Source organism: Panthera uncia, chromosome F2 (assembly GCF_023721935.1).
Source record: "Panthera uncia isolate 11264 chromosome F2, Puncia_PCG_1.0, whole genome shotgun sequence".
In the NCBI taxonomy this organism is placed as follows: domain Eukaryota; kingdom Metazoa; phylum Chordata; class Mammalia; order Carnivora; family Felidae; genus Panthera; species Panthera uncia.
In genome coordinates this window covers 617062-641509 of record NC_064812.1, presented here as the reverse complement: position 1 = coordinate 641509, position 24448 = coordinate 617062, and the positions used below count along the sequence as shown (strand labels likewise).

Genomic DNA, 24448 nt, shown 5'->3' with positions numbered 1-24448 from the left:
TCCTCGCCAGGCACCTCTCTCTGCCCCTACGCCGCCCCCCCCCCCCCGCCCCCAGGTCTTGCCATCTGCCTGGCATCCTCACACCGTGCGTTATGGGGTTTCACCTCCCACTGACTCCCTGGAAGACGCGTGGGCGGGGCGCACACGGGGACAGACCGTCCCTGCACGGTGGCTCTCAGGCTCATGGGCGGGAAGTGGCTGACGGAACAGAGGCAGAAGTAGTCGTCTGGGTCGGCCAGGGTCACTCCAGCACGAGCAGGCTTGGGTCTCTCACAGTTCCGGAGGCCGGGAGTCCGAGATCACGGTGCCGGCAGGTTCTGTGTGCGGTGGGGACCCGCTTCTCATTTTATAGGCGGCCTTCTCCTCACCCTGTCCTCACACGGCAGAAGGGAGGAGGGAGCTCTCTGGAGCCTCTTTAGAAGGCACTAATCCCACCCCTGAGGCTGCACCCTCCTGGCCTGCTCGCTTCCTGAAGACCCACCTCCCAATACTGTCACCTTGGGGTTAGGTTTCAGCACAGGCATTTTGGGGAGACCATTTGTAGCAATAGTAAAATCAAACTCTGAACTGGTAACTAAAGGTTTTCTTCTGTTTGTTCTCTTTTTTTTGGCTGGTTTCAACTTCATGCATTCGTGTCTGGTTTTCTCTAGAATCCCATCCTAACACAAGGGAGGTTTTTCGTTTGTTTTTTACACGTTTGTTTATTTATTCCGAGAGAGAGACGTGTGTGAGAGTTTACTTGGCGCTGAGTTATTCTGCTAGGGGTTGAAATCCCAGCATGCTCAGCAGCGAGTCGACTCCTCCACTGACCCAGGTCAGGACCTTAGACGGGTGCTGGTAGTCACCTCATGCATTGGGACCATGTGGTGACTGTCTGACCTTTGCGTCCCATGGCGAAGGTCCTTCCTGCAGATGACCCGGCGCGGGTTCTTGAGCAGCTCTTGAGCAGAACCGGTCGGTGCTGGGGGGAGAGGCGGGACGATGGGCTCGCTGGCAGCACGTCAGAGTGTGGAGCCGGCCCCAGCGCGGTTCCCGCCCTGCTCAGGTGACAGGGCCGTGGCTTTATCACCGCGTGCCGTGGAGCACTACATCTTGTTCTGATGGGGCTAGCGTTCTGCCCGTTGAACTTTAAGAGCAATGTAAAATGGAAACAGAAAACCTTTTTCTTTAAAAATAGGCGACCGTTGCAATCCCTATCAAAATCCCAGGGATGGTTTTTGCAGAAATAGAAAAAGCCATCCTAAAAGTCAGACGAAACCTCAAGGGATCCCGAATAGCCAAAACAGTCTTGAAAAAGAACAAAGCTGGGGACTCACACTCGTTGACTTCAAGGCTTACTACAGGGCCGCTGGAGCCGAACACCACGGTGGAGACCGGCCGAGAGACGGACAGAGAGACGGGGCAGAGAGACAGGCGGAGAGACGGGGCAGAGAGACGGGCGGAGAGACGGGGCGGAGAGACGGGTCAGAGAGACGGGCGGAGAGACGAATGCAATAGAGTCGAGAGCCCGGGAAAAACCTTTGTGTATGTGGTCAAATGAATTTGGACGCAGTTTATCGCCCAGAGAACAAAACCTAACCCTGGAGCTTTCCCCCGGGAATCTGAGGCAGGTGTCGTGGGATCTGTTCGTCGATCTAGAGGTGTTTGCCATCTGCGTTGGCTCTTTTCAGGAACAAAAATCGTGCCCACGGGTGGGGCCCACAGTGCAGGAGGCTGCTGGTGGCCTCCGTGGGAGGGAACCCCTGCTTTTACAGAGCTCCCTCCGCCAGCCCAAGTCGCCTCTCTTTCTGGCCCCTTTTCCTCTGGTCGCCCAGGCTCGCTCCTGTCCCGGCACAGACCAGGGCACCACGTGCTGCCGTGTGTGCCGACCCCCCTCCGCCTGGATGCCCTGCTCCTGGGGGCGGGAGGTCCTCACGGGAAGGCCGGTCTTGGTCTTTCCCTGCCGCCTGCGTGTTTCTTGCCCCCCCCTCCCCCCCCTCCCCCATCTCTGTGAGCGCCCTGGGGCTCCTGGCCCAATGGAGCCTCTCCCTTGGCTGGGCCCTGCTCTGTTCACCTCACCTCTGCTGCGGTCTGTCCTTGCAGCGAGGCACTTTGGCTTCCTGGCCCCGGACCCCGCTCCCAGCCGTCACCACACGTCCTCAGTTGAGGCGAGGATGAGTGCCAGGTGGGGCCAACGGCTGCCAGGTGCCGACGAGGCCTATGTCCGGGCGGGTGGAGGGCCCACCCGGAGCAGGGGAGGAACCCTAGGACGGGGCCGGCGGTGCCATCGTTTTACCGCCCAGCCTCAGCCCCCAGGGCGAGGTCGGAAGCGTGGGGAGGGGTGTGACAGACAAGGCCCCCTCGGGGCGGGGCGCGCCTGAGTGAGGAGAGGGCCTGTCAAGCAGTCTCCTCTGACCCGTCTCCCTGGGGAGCCCCAAAACTTCCTGGCGGCAGCAAACTCTGTTGTGATAGGACCTCTCGGGGCAGGAGAGCTTCTGGCCGGGAGACCCCGGCCGCAGCACGAGGGCCACCATCTGTTCACTGCGGGTGTTGCACAGAACACTCCTGGCACCTGCTGACGACCTCGTGCCCTCACCCGCTTCTCACGGTCCTTTCCTGTGCGAGGCCCTGAGAGTCTGGGGGCATGAGGAGTGGCCAGGCGTGCCCTGACCTCCCGCGTTGGGGCCGCCGGGGTGACTGTGAGTTGAGTCAGCCCTATAGAGAAAGCAGGCGTCAGCAGGCTGCCTGGGTGCGAGCTCCCCTTCCAGGACCTTCCTCGGTGGTTTCTCTGGTCAGTTGGCACATCCTTACCGGACGATGATCCTGAGGGCCATGGAGACGGTCGTGAGCAGTCACATCAGTGACCTGGACAAGGACATGGCCAGGGCTGTCATCTTCCTGGCCTCCAGCGAGATGACCAGGGTGAAGGTATGGGGGGCACCTGCCTGCTCGGGGAGGGGAGCTTCTTTCCTAGGACTCTGAGCCGAGCGCATTGGGAACGTGGGCTCGCATCTGGCTGCCTTGGGCCGGCCGCCCCTTCCTGCACACTGAGTGCCCTGCTGGGATGGGGAGGCCCGCCCATAAGTGTAGAGGTGGAGCTGGAGCAGAGACAAACTTCTGGAACTCTCAGGGCAGATGCAAGGGCACCGGTGCCGGCCCCCCAGCGTGAGGAGGACGTTGCCAGGCTCTGCGCGGGGCCGGCTCCCGGTGGCAGCACTTTCCTCTCCCTGCAGGTGGAGGGGGGAGCAGGGGATACTGGGGGAGGGGGCTGGGGAGAGTTCTCTAGCAGGTGCTCACGGGGAGCCTGAGAACAGGGCACGGTGTCCCATTGTTGCTTCTTGGGCAATTTCAGGGTGAGGTCCTGTGTCCCTTGCTTGATCGGGGCATCAGTGCACGTTTTCGGGGCGGGGGGTACAGGACTTGGTGTGTGACTGGCAGCAGGCTGCCAGCAACGTCCTGGTGGCTGTTGGGAAGCAGTTCATCGGCCTGGTGATGGAGGAGGTGCTGAGCAAGTTCCAGCCTGGGGCCCTGCCGCACTACTTCGTCGTGCAGACCCTCGCTAACCTGGCGGCTTCCAACGGTAGGTTCCGCCTGGCCTGCCCCCACCGGCATTCCGGAGCGAGTGGGGGGGCCCTCTCCACCACTTGCCCCGGGCCGTGTGGCCGGGGGGCACGGGGCGGGCGCACGGCGGCCAGGCCAGGTGAGGCGGGGGCTCCCTGACGCCCCCCCCCCCCCCCCATTTTGCAGTGTTCGGCATGGTGCCCTTCCTGACGTCCATCCTGAGCACCATGCTCCCCATGCTGGGCATGGCCAAGCACGATACGACGAGGGTGGCGTTTTGCTGTGGTAAGATGGGGTCTCCGGGGCGGGGGCTGGGAGCCGCCTGCCCGCCCCTTGGGTCTGGGGAGGGTCGTGAGTCCTCTGGGCTGCGGAGGAGGGCCGAGCGGCCCTGGGTGACTGCGGACATGTGGGCGGGCAGGCACTGCTGCAGGCGGGGACTCGGCCTGGGCGTCCGGCTGCTTCTGTCCTCTGGCAGGGGCCCCTGTACCTCACAGTGCGGTTCCCCGAGGCCGGGACACTTGCGGGGGTGCGAGAAGAAACCTCCCCAGAACCGCAGAGACTTCCCACATCTCTCCCTGCTCAGTACTGGGCATCTCCGAAAGGGGTCCTTACTCCCCTCCCTCCCGGGTCTGCTGTCCTCTGTGCACTCAGCAGGGACGGCTTCTCAGGGCGGGGTCCGTGCACGGTGTGGAGGGGGTGTGGGGGGGATGGCTCCTCGCGGCGGGCCCTTCGAGGCAAGGGAGGCGCTCCTGTTGGGAGGAGGGCAGAGGGTCCTGAAGCGTGGAAGGTGCCGTGGGCGGCTGCGCCCACATTGCGTGGCTTCCTCCGGAACTCCCGCAGCCTTGGCACTGAGGGGGGAGCAGGGCTCCGGTCAGGAGGGTCCTCGGTAAGGGAAGGGTGTGGTGACTGGACAGGGTCAGGGCACCTGGAGCTCAGCTGAGGGCTTGTCGGGTATTTGCCGGCCGGCCTGCTGCCCCCACTCCCTGCCGTGTACTTGGGGGCGACTGGGGCCTTTCACAGCAGCATACTGGAGCCCGGGGCCCTCGTCCGCCCCGATCGCGGGGGCTTCGGATCCTGGGGCCCCGGGGAGGGGCTCCAGCTCCTGCCGGCCGTCCTTACGGCCCCTCGCTCCCGTGTCCCTTGTCCCTGCCACGGCCTCCTTCCTGTCTTCTTCTCACGCGCTCCTCCCACCGCGGGCGATGGCAGACTCCCCAGGTTAAACTGTAGGAACCCTCCTTGACCCGGTTTCGGGTAACGAGAATTTTCGTCAGGGTCCTGGGACAGCTGAGCCGGGGATTCCCCCGGGCTGGGTGGCAGAGCAGGACCCAGAAGGTGGGGCGTGGGGATGTGTTTGCAGGTGCTGGAAGCAAGGGGGGGTGGGGAGCTGGGAGGTCACCTAGGACGGCGCATCCAGGCTGGAGGGGGAGTAAGGAGACCCCGCGTCGCAGCCGAGGGCTCCTCGGGAAGGACGCAGCTCCATCCCTGTAGCTGCCGAGGCCGCGAGCGGGGGGCCGGCCCGAGGTGCCGAAGAACCGACCCTTCTAATGCCACTGACGGTTTTTACCGCGTCCGTCGTGTGTGAGCAGCGTTCGCTCTGCGCCGGACGTGCTGTCTGCAGGGCACGCGGTGCTCTCCGCTGACCGACGCTCCCCCGCCTGCCGTTGGAGGAGGGAGCGGCCCTTCCCGCTGGCATGGTGGGCCGTGAGTGGGCCGAGGCCTCCCGTGTCCGCTGGCCCGGGGCCACGAACAGAAGTTGGTGCCCCAGGGTCCTTCCCGGTTGCGTCTGCTGACGCTGTGGCTGGAGGGAGAAGAGCCAGAACGCCCGGAGGTGGAGACGGCGTCCCCCGGACAGCCGGTGCGCGGCCAGCCTGACCACACCGTGTGGCACTGACGGCGGCCCCGGATTGCTGCCCGCGACCAGCGTCTCCCAGAGCGACGGCGGCAGCAGCATAAACAGAGCTCCAAGACCTGGGCGAGCAGACAGTCCAGGGAGAAGAAAACGGGCACGAAAGACCAGGCATGATGACTCCCTCGGGGGGTGAGGTGAGAGCAGGGCGTGTTGCCCGGAAGTAGCCGCATTCAGGGAGCACAGCTGAGCTTCTCGGGGTCAGAGAAGCGACGACAGATGGCAGCGAGAATGGAAGAGAAGGTCGAGGAACGCCCCAGAAAATAGAGCAGAAATGCGGACCTGGAAAGTGGGAGACAGAGGAGGAAGGGGTGGCAGGCCAGGCCATGAGGCCTCATTCAAGTAACAGATGCCCCGGAGCCGCGGCTTCCAGAAGGAAGGGACCTCCCAGCGTCCACACCAAGACACTTTGGTGGGGAAAGTGGTCCGAGAGGACACGGAGGAGTGGGACGGCCTTCTCCCCCGCCAGCACCTTGCCCCCGGCTGTCTGAGTGGCGCGGCCCTGTCGGGCATGGCGGGGGGGGGGGGAGACCCGGGGTGCCGACAGGAGGTAGAGGTTGGTCGGTGACCCCTGCCTGGAGAAGCGGAAGGCCCCAAGGGAAACGAAGCCGGTATGAAGTGAGCTGGCCGCCCCGGAGTTGTTAGCAGGGGGAAGACCAGCCGTGCGCGCTTCTGGAGGAGAGGGGCCGGTATGCGAGAACTGCCCTTCTACCCCAGGTGTGTGTGTGCATAACGGATTAAAAAGTAAAACCTAGTAACAATCTGGGGGGCTCGCTTCCTGCTTCCGGCCACTCTGGCAATAGAGTGGCCCGTTCTCCTGAAACGCCTCGCTACAAGGTGCCGAGAGACACAGGTCCGTGAACGGCCTCCCGACTACAGAGCTCAAGGAGGCCAGAGCGTCGGGTGGACAGGGAGGAAGAGGGCCGGGGCTGCGTCCCTCCTCCAAGCAACAGGGGCCGTGCGGCAGGTGGGGACGCGAGGCCTCCTCGTGCTCTGGTGGGGCCGGAGTCTGCCTGGGCCGGACCCTCCAAGAGCCCCTCCTAAGCAGAAGGGCGGCCGGTGGCACAGGAGTGCTCCCTCCGGGAGGCGATTTTCTTCTAAAAGTTGTTGGGGCGCCTGGGTGGCTCAGTCGGCTGAGTGTCCGACTGTGATTTTGGCTCAGGTGCCGATCCCCGGGTCATGGGATCGAGCCCCACATCTGACTCCGCAGTGAGTGTGGGGCCTGCCTGGGATTCTCTCTCCCCGTCTCTCTCTGCCCCTCCCCTGCTCGCACAAGCACTTGTACACATGTGAACTCTCTCTTTCTCAGAAAATTTTTTCTTTAGCTTCTGTGTCTTGGGAACTTGTGGCTGTGATTGCCGTCACATACACACAGGGATCAGGCTTGTTCTCTGTCGGACTGGGGAGCCCTGGCTGAGAAGTTAGCTGTGTAAGTGGCCCTGGTGAGAGCCGTGCTGGGCAGGGGATGGTGCAGTGCCCCCCCACCCCCCAGCTCCTCTGCTACCCTCCTTCTCAGGGCTGCGTGACAGGGGCCTGGCCTCGCCTCTCTCCTCTTATCCCTGTCCTTTCCTTTGGCCCCGGGTTCAGCCCTTGCTGACCACTCGTAGGTCTTCATCTGTGCGCAGACTTACCCACCTGGATGTCCCCAAGCACAGCCACTTTCGTAGACACCACTGTCTCGGCCCGCCCTGCCTCAGCCCGACACCCTGCACCTTCAGTGCCCTCCCACGCCCCCTGCACCCGGGACTTCTGGGCACAGCGACCCTTGCAAACTGTGCATTATTTGTGTCTGTCTGTGAGGGGTGAGGTGGGCACAGCACCTCCTCTTTTTGCCTCGTGGTGGGCGCTGTGAACCGAGGCCGTTCGGGGACGTCGGTGTCTGTGCCAGTTCTGTGTGGCTGCTGTCACGCAGTGCCACTTAGAAATGCAGGGCGCCTGGCCAGCTTGGTCGGTGGAGCCAGTGACTCTCGATCTCAGGGTTGTACGTTCGAGCCCCACGTTGGATGTAGAGATTACTTAAAAATAAAATCTTTGAAAGAAAAAGAAAAAGAGAAACGTATTCTTACGGTTCTGGAGGCCAGAAGCCTGAGATCAAAGTGTTACTCAGAGCCCTTCCTGGGGGCTCAGAGGGAGACTCTGTTCCTTGTCCCTCCCCCAGCATCTGGAGGTGGGCCCCAGACTGTGCCCTGCTGTCACTCTGCCGTCTTCTTTGTGGTCTGTGTGCTCTCTTCCCGAGACACGGTCGTGTTGGATTTACGGCCCACCCTACCCGACAGGGTCACATCTTATGTAGTTATCCCTGCAGAGATCCTCGTTCCCAGAAAAGGCCCCTTCCTGAGATTCTGGGACGGACGTGGATGTGGAGGGACCCTCCATGCCGGCATAGTCCCGGAGCCCCGCACTTAGCCCCGGTCTCGGGAAGGTGTCCTGCCGGGAGGGGGGGGGGGGGGGGGGGGTTAGAAGGGGCGGCGGTGCGGGCGTATCACAGCCACCCGCCCTGTGGTAGCTCTGCAGCACTTCAGCGAGAGCACCCTGGAGTACCTGGCCAACCTGGACCAAGCCCCAGACCCCACGGTCAGGAAGGACACCTTTGCCACTGACATCTTCAGTGCCTACGACATCCTCTTTAACCACTGGCTACAGAGCCGTGAGGCCAAGGTACAGCCTCTGCAGTCCGTCGGAACGCGTGGCCTCACCCTGCCGGCTGCCGTCTCCCGCCCCTGAGCTCGGCCCACCTCCACGAGGCCTGAGCCTCTTGTGCCCTTTTGCAGGCTTTGGGGGAGGGGACTGCGGGGAGGGGGGTGGAGACAGCTATGGACACATGCTTCCCGGTGCCCGGTCCGTGTCCCCTCCCCCACCCCCACCCCGGCTCGGGAGGTGGGAGCCTCATCAGGGAGCGGAGGTGTCCTGTGTGAGGTCTTCCCAGAATATGGCTTGTTTCCTGCCCTCCGACCCCACTCTGCCCAGAGGCTCCCGGACCGCCCGGGTAGCGGGCTGAGCCGAGGCGTGACGAGTCCCCCGTGGGTGTTGCCTTCACGGCCTCCCCGGCCGGGCCACCGTCCAGACCCTGGCCATGGTCACTCTGGCCTCTCTGCCTTCGGACCCCTTTCGGCCCCCCTGGTCCACAGGGTGCCCGGGGTTTCCTCGTTCCGACCCTGGGTTCTTGGTGAAGGCCTCTTGCCTTTCCGCTCGGGGCACCTCCCAGCGTTGCCGTGCTGGTTTGGACGTGAGCATCATTTGCTGTCTCCTCGCAGCTCCGGCTCGCCGTGGTGGAGGCTCTGGGGCCCATGAGCCACCTGCTGCCCAGTGAGAAGCTGGAGGAGCAGCTCCCCAAGCTGCTGCCGGGGGTCCTGGCCCTCTACAGGAAGCACGCCGAGACCTTCCACGTGTCGAAGGTGCGCGCCTGCACGCCGCGGCCTGTGCAGAGCTCTGTCCACCGGCCGGTGCCCACCTGGCTCAGGTGGGAGGGTGTGGACACCCCGGAGGGGAAGCGCAGAGAGCGCTGTTGGACTCAGTGGTGGGTGGGGCCCAGGCACGTTTCTGCTCACTGCCCTGCCCTGCCCTGCCCTGCCCAGGGCACCTTCACCTTGGCCTTACCCCAAGTCCGTGCCGCCGTTCTGAGCCTTCTCCTCCTGTCTTTGTTCTTGACGTGGAGGTAGGGATTCCTTATTTGAGCCCTGAGGTGGGGTCTTTATGGCCAGGAGGTGGGGCTGGGGGGTTTGACATAGGCCCCGATGGCCTCTCTCTTCCCCGTCTTGAGCAGAGCCTGGGCCAGATCCTTGAGGCTGCGGTGAACGTGGGCAGCCGCACGCTGGAGGCCCAGCTGGACGCGCTCCTGGCTGCTCTACATGCTCAGGTAGGATGCGCAAGGGGGCAGGACGTGGAGGGGCCGGGGGGCAGGGGCGGGGCGGGGCAGGGGTCGCACCTGAGACGGGGCAGGCTGGGGCTCCTGGGGCGGGTACAGGAGGGCATGCTGGGGGGAGGGGCGCTGGGGGCAGGGACCCTGGGACAGGGGCGCTGGGGACGCACTGTGGATGGGGCTGGTATGGCAGGGACGGGGGTTCTGGTCTGCTGAGGCTTGCAGGCAGCAAGAGTGGGATGGGTGGTCCAGCCCAGTAGTGCGGAAGCCAGGGTGTTCTCTGAGTCGTGGGTGTGGGCCTAGCTGAGAAGAGAGTCTGTGGGGAAGAGGGAGTGATGGTCTGTGGAGAAGGGGTTGAAAGGGAAACACAAGTAGACCACAGCTGAGAAGGGAGATACTCGCCTTTCTTAGAGCTGTCCCTTCGTGTCTTTCTGTTGGGTTTTGGGTTTTCCCACATTGACCTGTAGCAGTTACTGACAGTCTTTTATTGTTCACGTAAAAGTCTTGTTCCTACTTTGTCCTTCATCATTTGACTCCATTTATGATATGTTCTGCCATGCGAAATCATTTAATGTTTACATCATCACACGCCTGTCTGTTACGTTCTAACGTAGGTTTTCTTATAGTTAGAAAAGCCTTTTGAATTCTGGAAACTACTTTTCAGATTCTCCCATTTTCCAATGTGCTTGTATAGTTTAATCCATTTGGAATTTATTTTAGGGAAACACTGAGAGTCCAGTTTCATCTTTTTTCCAGACGACTACCCTTTGCACCTCTTCTGTTGTGTAACCAAGTGTTCTAAAACTTAGCATCTTAAGGCAGCAACCGTTGTTATCCACGGTCACTACAGGCCAGGGGCCCGGGCCCAGCTCCTCTGCTCGGTTCTGGCTTGGGGCCTCCCGTGGTCCCAGCTTGAAGGCTCGACCGGGGCCAGGGGGTCTGTTTCCACGATGGTGCCCTCACCTGGCCGTGCGCTGGAGGCCTCCTTCCCGGCTGGTGGCTCTCTCCCCGGGCCGCTTGAGCGTCCTGGCCGCTCGGCAGCTGGCTTTCCCCGGAGGGAGAGCTCCCGGGGAGCAGGTGGGAGGCTGCTGCAGTGCCTTCTGGGACCCGCTGAGTCTCCACAACGGGAATAACGAGGAGGTGCCCGGGAGCCTGGGGCCGAGCCCTGGGGCCAGCGCCTGCACCCACCTTCCCCGCCGTTCTCTGAGAGCTAGCAGGGTCCAGCTTGGGGTGGGGCCTGTGGCTCTGGGGACATGCTCTGCACTGTTGGTCACCTCTTTGTAAGATGGGCTGTCCCGAAGAGTTGCCATTGAGCCTTTTGTGCAGAGGCCCTGCTGGTGTCACGACTGTGACCAGGGGGACTGGGATGCTGGGGGTGGGGGGGGGGGGGACCTTCCATGTCACCCGCTGGGACGCAGGGGACCCCAAAGACACATCTGCCCACAGCTTCTTCAGTTTTTGTTTTTGTTTTGTGTGGGTTTTTTTTTCTTTTTTCTTTTTTCTTTTTTTTCATAATTTTGGATGAACCAACACTAGGTGTTTTGGTTTCTAGTACTTTCTATATTCTGGAGATTAATGTTTTCCAGCCTGCGCCCAAAGGAAGTGGGAGGCTGTGTCCTGGCTGCCGGTGGGAAAAGGCGGTTTGAAGGGGCCAAGACTCTCTTCCCTGGAGACCTGAGGGCCTCTGACCACGGGGGCAAGTGCATCCCTGTAGCCCCATGAGAAAGAGCCGGAGTGAGCCGACCGGCCGTGGGGGAGGTAGAGGCCATGAGGCCTGGGTACCGTAGGAGGGACCTTCCCTCCAGGCTAGCTGGGCCCTTGGGAGACGGCAGCATCCCCTGTAACTGCTGCCGTCTGTCCCTCGGAGCAGATCTGTGTGCCCGTGGAGTCGTCCAGCCCTCTGGTGGTGAGCAACCGAAAGGAGGTGTTACGCTGCTTCACTGTGCTGGGTAAGCCGGCAGCCCACGCGGGGCCATCTGCGGACACGAATGTCTGCTCACGTGGGGGCCGGTGGACCGCTCGTGTGCAGGGGGTGGTGGCAGCTTTGGGCATGGGTTGGAGGTGAGGAGGCTTCGGTGTGTGGGCTGCAGCCCCCGGGAGGACCCCGGGGCTGGCAGGTGCCAACAGTGAGCAGGGAGCAAAGATTATTACAAATGATTATTTGGCTCTGTGCTTGCCCGGCAGCGTGCTGTTCGCCTGACCGCCTGCTGGCCTTCCTGCTGCCCAAGCTCGATGCCAACAACGAGAGGACCCGCGTGGGCACCCTGCAGGTCGTGAGGCACGTCATCAACTCAGCTGGTGAGTGGCCAGTGTGGGCCAGGGCCTGAAAGAGGCAGATAGTGACCATCTTTTAGGTGAAAGGATCTTGCTCCGATTTGTGGACGTTGGCCTTTGATAGGTGGCTGTGGACGCCGGGGCTGGGCCAGGTGCTGGCCGCTCACCCCCAGGCCTGATGTCGCTGTCTGTCACGACGGCCCCTGGGGGGCGGGTGCCGGTCAGGGACACGCACTGGTGATCTGTGTCCTGGGTGCGGGGCTCTGTGAAGGGTGCGGGCCGGCTGTCCTGCAGAATGCCTTGCGATCTGTGTGTGTCTGGCTCCCGCACAGTCACATGGAAGGGTTCGGCCTTCTGCTTCTAAGGTTAATCTAACCAGCAACAGCCTGGACATTTTTCACACCCGAGCTTGTGTTTTCCCATAGGTTTTGGTCGGTAAACACTGGCCATGGGCCACGGTAGGCCCGCAGCCTGCGTTCAGACAGCCCAAGCTGTGAGTGGATTTTTCACGTTAACAGGTCGTAAGAGCAAAGAAGGATATGGCAGAGGTCACATATGTTCCTTGAAGCCTAAGATAGTTTTGTTTCTTTTTTTTTAATGTTTACTCATTTTTGAGAGAGAGAGGGAGGGAGGGAGAGAAGGAGAGCGTGAGTCGGGGAGGGGCAGAGGATCCAAAGCAGACTCCGAGCCGTCAGCACAGAGCCTGACACAGGGCTCGAACTCAAGAACCGTGAGATCGTGACCTGAGCCGAGGTCAGACGCTCAACAGACTGAGCCCCCCCAGGCGCCCTGGCCTAAAATAGCTTCTACTTGGCCCTCTATGGAACAGGTATGCTGACCCCTGTCCCGCGAGGTTCACTGTGGGTCGGTGCCGGGTCACACACCGTGCCTGTGGACCCGGGGCACATCTTCTGGAACTTGGAACGATGCCCCTTGGGAAGAGGCAGGGACACGGGAGGACGGTGGCAGCCGGGGCTGCGGCCCAGAGTGTGCCGTGAAGCCAGCAGCGCGCCGACTCCTGGGGGAGGGCTCCTGACCTCGGAGGACAGTGGCGGCCACACAGAACGTGGAGTGCACCCTCCCCTGGTTCCCGCGGCCCCCATGCGAGCCTGGTTTCACTGATCAGGAAGCTGAGGGTGAGGGAGGTGGAGGGACTTGCCTGCCGCTGGGGCCGTGGCCGCAGTGTCGGTGGCGGGACTGGGTGCGGGCGCAACGGCTGCTGTGCGTTCAGATGCTTGGACTTCCCGCGACTGAGGGCGCTGCCCGTCCTTCGCCGATCGCTCCGCGGCCTTCGTGCTCTCAGACTCTCTTGCGCTCATGGGTTTTATTTGCGGGTTCCCTCTCTGGGCATTTATGTGCGTGTGTGTGTAGAGAAATAGACTTTCTAAGTCTCAGATGACACCGTTCAAAAGCACGCTTTCTCACTCTGTACTATACCTTAGAGAGTTACTAGCGTCAGCGTGCTTTATTATTTGTATTTTGAAGTGCAGGCCCCGCACCAAACAGCACACGCTTCTGCCGTTCAGCTTAACGAGCCTGTGAGGCCCCGGCCCGGCCCCGCAGGCCTGGAGCCCGGCTCGACTTCTGACATGTGGTGCAGATAGGATCCTGGCACATGAATTGCTTCGTCCCTGGCTTCCGGCCCTCGACACTCTGTCTGTGGGACGTGTTCGTGTGGTGTAGCCCACTCCTTCCCTTTCCGTGAAGTGTTCCAGGGGGTCAGTCTATGCTCCACCCCCCCACTGCAGGCAGGTGACGGGCTGTGTCCCGTGGCATCTGTTGTCATGCACGATGCTACCAGGGACGTCTGTCCTGTGCGTATTCAGCTGAGTGTGCACCTAGGAGTAGAGTCTCATGTTGTAAGGTACGCATATGTTCAACTCAGTGGATGAAGCCATTCTGTTTAGGGGTGCCTGAGTGGCTCAGTCAGTTAAGCGTCCGACTTCGGCTCGGGTCATGATCTCACAGTTCAAGAGTTTGAGCCTGCATTGGGCTCCTCTGTCCCCCTCTCTCTCTGCACCTCCCCACTCGTTCTCTGTCTCTCTCTCTCTCAAAAGGAAATGAACATTTAAAAAATTAAAGAAGCAAAATGCTGTAATATGACTAAAAAGTTGGGGCCGTAGTTGGATTCCCAGGTACCGTGGTCTGGGAAGCCGTGTCCTGCGTGGGTGGGCACTGCCGTTCCGTCGGACTGGCCACACGTGAGGGTCCTGCCTCTCGCTTTCTTTCCGTGCTGCGTTGTCCCTTAGCCTCGGTTACTGTCACTGAGAAATCTGGTACTCCTTTTCCTCGCAAGCCATTTGGTTTGTTTTGCCTGGATGTCCAAAGGATTTTTATTTTGTTATTCTAAATCCAGAAATTTTATTGACTGTGTTGGCTGTTCTGGGGTGATATTCTGCCCAGATCTGTGAAGTGCCCTTTCAGTACGTAGTTTCGGATCTTATTTTATCTTGGGATTTTTTTAACGGGCTTTCGATATTCAGCTGTTTCCAGACTCCTCTTTAGCGCCCTGTCAGGTGTGCTGTGTTCTCTTTGCCTCTTTGCCTGCCTTCTGGACTTTTTACATCAAATGCTTTAAAGTATTTTGGCCTCTAGTTCCTGTTTTGTTTTTTTCTTCAGAATTTCACTTTCTAGGGGCGCCTGGGTGGCTCGGTTGGTTGAGCGTCCAGCTTCGGCTGGAGTCATGATCTCGTGGTTCGTGGGTTCAAGCCCCGTGTCGGGCTCTGTGCTGACAGCTCAGAGCCTGGAGCCTGCTTCGGACTCTGTGTCTCCCTCTCTCTTTCCCTCCCCCGCTCGCACTCTGTCTCTCTCTCTCTCTCTCAAAAGTAACTAACATTCAAAAAAAGATTAAAAAAAAAACTTCACTTTCTAATATTGAGAACAAATTGCCTTCAGTAAAATGCACAAATCTCGGGGCGCCTGGGTGGCTCAGTCGGTTGAGCATCTGACTTCGGCTCGGGTCATGATCTCACGGTCTGTGAGTTCGAGCCCCATGCGGGGCTCTGTGCTGACAGCTCGGAGCCTGGAGCCTGCTCCGGATTCTGTGTCTCCCTCTCTCTCTCTGACCCTCCCCCACTCATGCTCTATCAAAAATAAATAAACATTAAAAAAAAAATTTTAAAAATGCACAAATCTCAAGTGTACAACTTGGTGACATTTTACATGTTGTTCAAGCACGTGACCGTTACTCACACTGTGGAATGTTTCCGGAACCCAGAGTCTCCTCGTGGTTGTTTTCAGACAGCAGCACCTCAACCCTAAATTGATTCTGCCTGTACTGGGATTTCATGTAAATGAGTTCACTACAGCAGGTGACCTTTGTGTCCGTCTTCTCTCCACCAAGCATGATATTTTTGAGATATATTCCGTCATGTCTTGTGAATAAAACATGTTTTTTTGTTAGTGGGTGTGGATTGTTCCCGGTTTGGGGAGATTACGAAGAAGGCTGGTATGAACATTCTTGGACGAACCAGTGTGTGGGCGTGTGCGCTCATACCTCCAGGTGTGGAATTTCGGGGCCATGGGACAAGTGCATGTTTAATATTCCTGGAAAGGCCATATGGTTTTACCCGATAGTTGCGCTCAGCCATGCGCAGTACACGGGGCGGCGGCGGGGGTGGGGGGCAGGCTGCGGCAACCCCGGCTTCCCGGCCCGCTCCGGCCGTGGCCCGGAGTCTTCATTTTCACCGTTTTGGTGTCTGTGTGGTAGTGGTGCCTCTCCACGGCTCGAACTGGAATTTTCTAAGAGTAGAGTGGGTAAGCATCTTTTCGTGTGCCTGTTGGCCTTCAGATATCTTTTTGGTCCAAGTCTTCTGCCCATTTTAAAACCGGGTTTTTTTTTCTTATGGTCATGTCTACGAGCCGTTTGTCAGATCCGTGTAGATGGGGTGTGCCTCCTCCTGGGGTCGGCACCTTTGTGTCTAAGAAGACTCTGGCCTTCCAGAGGATGTGAAGATTCTCTATTTTCTTCTAGGAGCTTTATTGTTTGAACTCGCACATTCAGTTCTTTGATTCATTTCTAATTAATTTTGGGGTATGGTGTGAGCTGCAGGGAGCAAAGATTTATCTTCATATGGGCATCCCGTGGCTCCAGCACTGCTTGTTGTGAAGACTTTCCTTTCCCCGTCGTTCTAGTGCTTTCTAGAAAATCAGGTGCCTGGACGTACTGGTCTTCTGGGGCTGCCTTAGCGAAGTACCACCACCGGGGTGCCTGAGCAACGGTGTATTGTCTCACGGTGTCACTGTCACTGCGAGTCTAGGTGTCAGAGGTCCGAGGGTCAGCAGGGTGAGGGAGAACCTGTCCCAGGCCCCCGCCCCGCTTCTGGAGCTCCTGGGGGCCCTTGGCATCGCCTGGCTTGTAGCGGCGCCGCCCCGACCTCCCTTTGCGTCTGCATCCCTGCGGGCACCTCCCTGTGTGCCTGTGTCCCAAATTCCCCTTTTCGTAAGGGCACGGTGGTATTGGAGTAAAGGCCCACCCTACTCCAGTGTGACCCCATCCTGACCTAACGAATCGTACCTCCAGGGACCCTATTCCAAGTAAAATCACATTCCGAGGTACTAAGAGTAGGGACTCGACGTTACGGGTTAGCAGGTGTCTTTCAGGGACTCTTCTGTCCCACGGACCTCCCCACGCCAACAGCACGCGCCCTGAATCGTTGTGCCTTCGTAGGAGGTCTTCTGGTCTGGGAGTGTACCGCCTTCAACTCTGTTCAGGACCGCTCATCTCCATTAAAGAAAAGCTTTTCGTTATAAGATGGATCACGGGCAGAAACCACACGGAATATAAACATATGACTTAATAGCTCGTTTTAACCCAACACCTCTGGGGCACCTGGTGGCTCAGTCGGTTGAGTGTCCTACACCTGATTTAGGCTCAGCTCATGATCTCACGGTTTGTGGGTTTGAGCCCCACGTCGGGCTCTGTGCTGACAGCGCGGAGCCTGCTTGGGATTCTCTCTCTCTCTCCCAATCTCTCTCTCTCTCTCTCTCTCTCTGTCACTCCCCCACTCATTCTCTCTCAAAATAAATAAACTTAAAAAAAAATACAAACACTTCTGTATTTATAATCAGGGCTCTTGAACCGAACTCGTCACTGCGGAAGCCCTTCCCTCCACCCTCCTGTTCCAGTAAGAACCTCTTCACCCACCTGATAAGTAAGTTCTCCTGATTGTATAGTAACCACTTCCTTGGAGTTTTGATGACCTATCACATGTACACCCGAGGTCTAGTCATTAAAAAAGTTGATATGTACATTTATGTCTCTTTTTGGACCGTGGCCATTTTGTTTATAATTGTTATAAAATACCCAAAATTTACCGCCCCAACCACCTTCAAGTGTTTGCTTCAGCAGCGTTAATCCCGTTGCCACTGGGCAGCTCATCTCCTAAACTCTCTTCATCCTGCAAAACAGAAACGGTCCCCATTAAACAACAAGCCCCCGTTCAAGCCTTTTTGAAAAATGTGTATTTATTTTTGAGAGAGAGAGTGCAGGGTAGAGGCAGAGAGAGAGGGAGACAGAGGATCCTAAGCCAGTTCTGTGCCGAGAGCAGCGAGCCTGATGGCGGGGCTTGAACCTCGGAACTGGGAGATCATGACCTGAACCGAAGTCAGACGCTCAACCCACAGAGCCACCCAGGCGCCCCTTTTAAAAAAGTCTCACACGTTCATGGATTTTAACACATTTAATGGGTTTCGGTACAGTGCGATCCATACCAGCGATGCTCACGTTGTGTCACCTTTGGATCACGTCAGCCTCTTCCGAGTCGAGTCCTTGGGCATGACCTCAGGGTCTTGGGCGGCTGGTGTTCCAGGCTCATCTTAGATATTTCTTGCCCCAGACCTGGAATCAGCCATTTCTCCAAAAAGCCCTATGTCCTCAGTGAGAAACTGCCCTCAAAGACAGTAGTCGGGTGCTTGTTACTTCTGGGCGGTCACCGTTCCCAGGCCTTTTCAGGAGATGGGACCAAATAGCTCGACCAGTAGAGACAGAAGGTAGAAAAGCCCGGAGTTCGTACCGATGTTTCCGGTTCCGCAGCCAGACGAGCGAGTCTTTCCATTTACTCTTTTCTCTCACATCTGCATCTCCTTCCTCCCATGAATCTGGTTCTCAAGCTGCATAGAATTAGAACATCCCAGACGCCCTCGTCTTCCCTCGTGTTACACACGTAACTAACCCTAGAGGCCGATGCTGTCACCACTGATGTGGGTGGGCACACGGCGGGTATTTTGCACGTACTTTCCTTGCCCTCCCTGCGTCACGGCTTTGTGCCGCAGCCGCGTCTGCGCTGTCCCGGCAGGCGGCCAGCCCATGCTGTCCTCTCCCCTGCTCGGCCCTTGTTTGTCATTGTCCTCCTGGCAGCTGCAGAGAGGATGCTTCTCCTTGCCCGAGGCCTATTCTCTGGCGGAGTCCACAGGGAAGGCTCGTGTTGATAAAGTCTTATTTGTGCTTTTTGTACTTGACACTTGGTTTTGATGATTATAAAATCCTTTGTTCACGTTTCCTTGTCATTACTCTGTTTTCTTCTGACGTAGAGTTGCCAGGTTTATAAAAACAAGACGCACCAAATGTTACATGGGACAGTCTTGCACTAAGAGATGATTTGTTGTTTATCTGAAATTCAAATTCACCTGGGCACCCGTATTCATCTCACAGTCTATTCTGGCGCAAACACTTCTTGTTCAAGGCCAACGTTAACCTCATTTTCTTTCCTCTTGTATGACGTGTGTGGGGTTTTTTTATTGTTTTGCTTCTGTTTTCAGACATCCAGAGGGTTTCTTCTTTATTTCTAAAGTCCAGTAATTTTACTCAAATGCCCTGATGTTGGTCACTCGGGGTCAAGCACCGTGGAGAGAGCAGGGAGCCTCCTCTTGACCACGGCCTCCCCTCCGCTGCTGCCCCAGCAGCCCCTGCTCGGACTGTAGTGAGCTCTCTGCTCAGCCACCCCGGGCGTCCTGCAGCGGGGGGCTCCCTCCCCTGCACCCTGCCGGGCTCTTAGCTCACATGTGCCTTCTTCAGAAGGGCCCCCGGACCCTGACTGCCCGTCCAGACCGGGTACCCCATTGACGCTCTGCTTCTCTGCCTCTCATCAGTACCTTGCGTGCCATTAATACAGCTTGTGATGGTCTCGTTCATTATCTGCTTGTGTCTCTTGTCCCCCCTGTTAGGACACACACTATTCGGGGGCAGGGCCACGTCTGCCTTGCTCTGTGCTGCTCTCTCAGCATGTTGCAAGGGCCTGGCTCACGGCTGGCCTCCACGTAAACTCGAGCCGCGCCTCGAAGCTGCGGGTGACAGCACTGTGTCAAGGGTCGTCATCTGCGTGGCAGGAAGATGGGGGGGACATTGTGTTTGCTCGCACTTTGATACTCGTCTGTTGTTCTGAGCCTCAGGGACGTGGCACTGGATTGATGTCAGTCCTTGGCCGTGTCCCCACGCCCTTGAGCCCTGGTCTGTTGCCCCCCGCCCCCCGCCCAATCCCTTTCCCTTTTCCTGCCACAATCTGTGCGATTTTCTATTGAGTGGTTTGCATTTTTTGCTCTTTTGTAACCTTTTCCTGAGAATGTAAAATGTGAACGAAAGCTCCCAGAGCCCATGCATGGTCAGGGACATGTGGCCCCTCTGCGAGCCCCGAGCCTGCCCCGTAGTGGCACCCCACCCCTGCTGCGCGCTCCTGCGGTGCGAGGGTATGTCACGCCCGTCGGGAGCATCACGTGGGGGAACCAAGAAGCTTCATCTCGCGCCCTCACCTAGCAGGACGTTTTTGGTGTCCCCTGGCTGCCGTCGGTGCTGTGACCTAGCTCGTAGCCTGGACCGAGCCAGGCTTGCCATCCCGCGCGGACGTCCTGGCTCCAGTGGACTTGTGCGGACCCTCAGCGTTCGCGACGGCACCCGGCCGGCTCCGGCTCTCACACGGGGGTCTGCGGTGCCTGGCCCTCTCTGTCTTTGCCCCCTGGGCTGCCGTCCCCCACCTCCCCGGCCAGCAGGTGGTGGGTCCGGTGGCATCACACGTCGGCGGTGGGGGCTTGGTCAGCTCTCTTGCCCACTTTTCTGTTGCTCTGCCTGTGTTTTCGTCACCGATCGCCTGGGCTTCTCTTGCACATTGAGGGCACGAGGCCTCTGGTTGCGTGTTGTGTTTCTCTTCTCCGCCCCGGTGGCCACTTCGCAGGCCGCCTCCTGCCCTCCCGAGCGTCGGCGTAACCTTCCTCCGCCCTCCTGTGGCTCCGGCTCCGCTGTCCCGCTGGGCGTGCACGAGGGTCCTTTGCAGCCTCTTATCAAAGGGGCGGCTCGTCTCACAGTTGGGTCTGGAGTCGTGTTTTCCCAGCATGTGTGGTGCGCGTCTCCTGCTGTTACTGCGTCGCGGGAGCCCACTCTCTTCGTCTCGCAGCCGGCTGGTGCCATGCTTGGTGCTGGACGCGGGCGTGTGCGACAGGCGCCCGGGCCAGAAGCGGCCCGGGAGCCCCAGGTTCGTGGTGCGAGAGGGGTCGGAGTGGAGTGACCTCTCTCCCAGGGTCGTCATGCGGAAGAAGAGTGCCGTCCCTGGGGCGCCTGGCTGGCTCAGTTAGCAGCGCGTGCAGCTCTTGATCTTGGGAGTTTTGTGGCTTCAGGGCCCGCATTGGGTGTGAAGATTATTGAAAAATAAAACCTTCAGGGGCACCCGGGTGGCTCAGTCGGTTGAGCGTCCGACTTCGGCTCAGGTCACGATCTCACGGTTCGGGAGTTCGAGCCCCGCGTCGGGCTCTGTGCTGGCAGCTCGGAGCCTGGGGCCTGCTTCCGATTCTGTGTCTCCCTCTCTCTCTGCCCCTCCCCTGCACACACTGTCTCTCTCTTTCTCTCTCAAAAATAAACATTAATAAATAAATAAATAAACAAACATACACTTAAAAGATGTTATCAGGAAACAGAGGGTTATGTTGCTGCTTCTCAAGGTGGGGTCCTCAGACCAGCAGTGTCAGCAAAACGGGAAATGTGTGCACCTGCGGGTTTTTCCAGGCCTGCTGGGACTGGGGTGCCGTTGGAGGCCCCGCCCTTCAACCTGGCTTGACCTGACTCAGTACACTCTTTCACCTGCTGCCCTAAATGACCAATCTTCTAGCTTTTTCTTGGGCAAAATAATGTGATTTGGGAAGAAGGTCATTTGTCCCCCAGAAAGTGGGCGGGCTGTGCTTAGGCGCCGTCCCTTCCCCGTGCTGAGGGCCATGCTGAGCCGGACCCTGGTGATGAGGTCTTGGGCCTTGTGGGGGTGGGCGGGCCGGCCAGCCTCATCGTGCTGGGGAGACCGAGCCCTCTGCTGGTTTCTTGCAGCTTCTCAGATGGAAGTGAAGAAGCCCTTTATTCTGTCCTCCATGAGGCTTCCTCTTCTGGACACCAACAGCAAGGTAGACGGGGCGCCGCCTGAGCTCCACCACGAGAAGCTGCAGGAAGTGTGGCCGGGCTGGGCTGGGAGGTGTCACTGACCAGGCAGCAGCCCCTCAGCCACACCCAGACATCAGAGGGAGGGCACACCGCTGAGCGGTCAGTCCTTGACTCGCCACATCCTACTCCTTATACAGTTAACCAGACACGGAGTGGGGCAGTGGTCCCCGGACCCCCTCGGGTTGGGTCGTCCTCCAGGAGGACTCCCAGCACCCCCGGGGGGCGTCACGCTCGCAGTCAGGTTTATCACGGGGAAAGGACACACACCACTATCAGCCAGGGGTTGGGGCGCACCGGGCAGGGCCCAGGAGGGGGCAAACCGCCCTCTCGCCGCGGGGTCGTGGGCAGCGTTGGCTCCCCTGGCAGTGACGTGATGGCACGCACCAGCGTCGCCAACCGGGGAAGCCCCCAGCCCCGGCGTGCGAGGCCTTTATCTGGCTTCCGTCGCGTAGACCCGGTTCACTGCCCGCGTGGCTGACCTCAGTCTCCGGCCCCTCGGGAGGCCGAGCCGATCCCGTGTGGCCCAGAGCCCCGGGGAAACAAGGACGCTGGACTCTGGATGTCCCCGGGCTTGGCGGTGACCTCCCAGCAGCCGAGGGCAGGGGCGACCCTTCCTGCACACCAGGTTAACCAGGCTCCATCGTCAGGCCTGCTCTTTGGGACCTTCCGTGAGGATTTTAGAAACTACCGAAGTGGAGCCCAAACCACTGAGGCCACATGTGTCCCAGACTCCCATGCACAGTCCCTGGAATCCCTTCCTGCTCGCCGATGCTGCTCCGAGACACCCCTGAGAGGGCCACACCGTGTACCACCAACAGTGCCCGTGGCCAGATGCACTCATCCCGAGCGCTCATTATGCGACCGGATGGTTTGCTCGCCCACATCTGCCCCTTCCCACAGTCACTCGGGGCACACGTATAACGGGGGATGACACACAGCTGTGAGTGGCCAAGGAGGCCCAGGGCAGGGACATTTGACCTGACGTGCAAAGGAGAGGTGTCGTGAGGACCTGAGGACCCCAGGGAGGGGGCGTTAGACCAGGGTCTGTGCCCCAGGGCTCCGGAAGAAGCAGGAGGGCCGGGGAGAGTGCCGGCTCTGGGGAAGAGGGTTTTCGGCCACAGTGACCTGGCTGTGCCTTTGAGCCACCAAGCAGGGCCACTGAGGGGGGCTGGGCAGCGGGCTCAATCCCAGGAACGTTTGGGAAACAGCTGCAGATTTGGGGTCCTCGCCCCGAAGCACCAGAGAGGTGCCCGCCCTGAGGGACAGCAGTCCTGCGCCGGGGCCGGGGGCGGGGGGCAGAGGGGAGGCATGTCTGGAGCCAGAGTAGCGGCATGTCCAGTGCCCAGGAAAAGGGGGAGGTGTGGGGGGCGGGAGGGCCTCCCCTGAGGACGTGAGCGTGTGCACAGGCTGGCCGGAGGGCCGCTTGTACGGCTGCGGGGCAGGGAGGACGAGGCACCGAGGCGGATCCGGTGTGGGCGTGGGTGCTGGTACAGGTGCACGTTTAGCTGTGGCACAGGTGTGGCTGCAGGGGCGGGCACAGGTAGAGGAGAGGGAGAGCTTCCCCGCTCCCGGCTGGACTGCTGTGGTGCTCGCCGGGGCTCCCTTTGGGGCCCCTCCCTGACCCCCCTTGGGTCCGGGCAGGTGAAGCGGGCAGTGGTGCAGGTGATCAGTGCCATGGCACACCACGGCTACCTGGAACAGCCTGGAGGAGAGGCCATGGTCGCGTACATCGTGCAGCAGTGTGCGCTGCCCCCCGAGGCCGAGGTAAGGGCAGGCCCCTCACCCACCCTCCCTGGGGCTCCCGAGCTGGCGGCCTCCCGGGAGCAGGCCTGGCCAGAGGGCAGGCGGGTGCGTACGTGCGCGGGGCCTCGGTCCGCGTGCCGAGCACCTGTCTCCCGTGTCCGAGGCGGGGCCTCCAAGCCGCAGCGCCCCGCTTCCTTAGCTCCCAGCACTCAGAAAAGAGGCAGAACAGACGCTTGGTCCTCCCTGGGGCTTTTGTATGAAAAGCGTTACCGAGCAAATCCAAGTTTGTTCTTGAGGGAGAGCAAGGTTGACGGCAGGAACACGCAGGCATGACGGGGTGGTCTCGGTGTCACGGCCTTGAGCCCGCCCTGGCCTGGGCTCTCGTGCCCACAGAGCCACCTGCCTGCCCAGGTCAGCTCAGAGGGGACACGTATGTCCCCACACGGGACCTCTGCGGTTAGGTTGAAACGCCGGGGTGTAACCAGCGCTGGTGGGTGCTGCCGGCCCTCGGGAAGGGGGTCCCGCTGGGCTCTGCTCCCGCAGGCCTGTGGGGGGCCAGGTCCACTGCTGCTTTGGCTGATTCTGGCCTCTGCATTTTCACCGCCGCTTTGGGGCTGTGGGGCCTAAGCTGGAGAGAATCAAGTCCTCTGATTTAGCCTATTAGTTCCCAGTGTTTTGGGTATTTGAAGGTTTCTATCAGGATATTAAAATCCGTCCAGGTGAATAGCTTTCTGCGGCCACTGCGGACTCGTACTTTTACTGTGCTGTCTCTTGTGAATCTAGCCAGGTCTATTCCTGCCTTTGAGACTCTGTTGGGAGGGCCACCTGGCGGGTTCTGTCGGGAGGAGCGAGCCGCCCTTGATCTCGGGGTTGTGAGTCCAAGCCCCACACTGGGCACGGAGGTCACTTAAAAAAGCAAAATCATTTAAAAAAAAAAAAAAAAAAAAAAGATTGTCGAGAGATGGTCCTTTTGATCTAGCAGATGATCAGACCTCCAAAGTGGTTCATGTTTGTTCAGTATGAACTTCTATCTACATTTGTAGAACATGCTTTAAAAATTGTCATTTGAGGCCTAAGCACCCCTATTTTTTCTGCTTTTGGCCTTTGACCTCCACGTGAGGACTGTAGGTCTGCTACAGTCATCGAAGTTCTGCTGTCTCTTGGTTGCTCGGTGTTTGCTTCTTGGTATTTGAAAGCACAGACAGAAGGCTCGGACAAAACATTTAGAGAACAGGAGTCATTTTCCTGCCTGGAACCTTCCCAGGGAGCTGGGCTCTGGGGCGCCATCTCACCAGAGAGGACAGCAGGCGTCTCTGGCCGAACCGTCAGCCACGTCAGGCTGCGCAAGTTGTAGCCTATTCTTGGTAGAAAATGGGAGTCTTCTCAGGTGGTTGTTATTTCCACAAAGGCCCTCCCGTTTCTACGCATGTCAGTGTTGCCAAAGTCCAGGATGAAGCCATCCTGGGGTCCGTGGCTGGCAGGGAACATGCAAGGTTTCCTTTATTCTGGGGACAAGAGCTCAGCCAGGTGAGCCCGTGTCCTTGGGCAGTTTCAGCGCAGTGTGTGTTACCTGCCCCCGGCAGGTGCCGGACAGGGTCTGCCCTGTTCGCACACGGGCCGTGTCCTCATGGCCCAGAGCCCACAGCCGCATAGAGCGGTGGTGGCCCCATGCGTGCGCCTGCCTTTGCCCCCCCCCCCCCCCCCCCCCCCCCCC

At 59.4% G+C, this 24448-nt stretch overlaps 1 protein-coding gene across 1 annotated transcript in view; it reads left to right on the top strand.

Annotated features, from left to right (window-relative positions):
* MROH1 (maestro heat like repeat family member 1) overlaps positions 1-24448 on the top strand; it is a 52938-nt gene that overhangs the window by 4258 nt on the left and 24232 nt on the right. Inside the window, exons 4-14 of the mRNA XM_049632760.1 lie at positions 2776-2907; positions 3397-3559; positions 3727-3825; positions 7953-8104; positions 8701-8841; positions 9210-9302; positions 11176-11254; positions 11490-11603; positions 20881-20954; positions 22633-22847; positions 23019-23061. Of these exons, the coding sequence (XP_049488717.1) occupies positions 2776-2907; positions 3397-3559; positions 3727-3825; positions 7953-8104; positions 8701-8841; positions 9210-9302; positions 11176-11254; positions 11490-11603; positions 20881-20954; positions 22633-22847; positions 23019-23061 (1305 nt within the window). The remainder of the gene's footprint in view (positions 1-2775; positions 2908-3396; positions 3560-3726; positions 3826-7952; positions 8105-8700; positions 8842-9209; positions 9303-11175; positions 11255-11489; positions 11604-20880; positions 20955-22632; positions 22848-23018; positions 23062-24448) is intronic.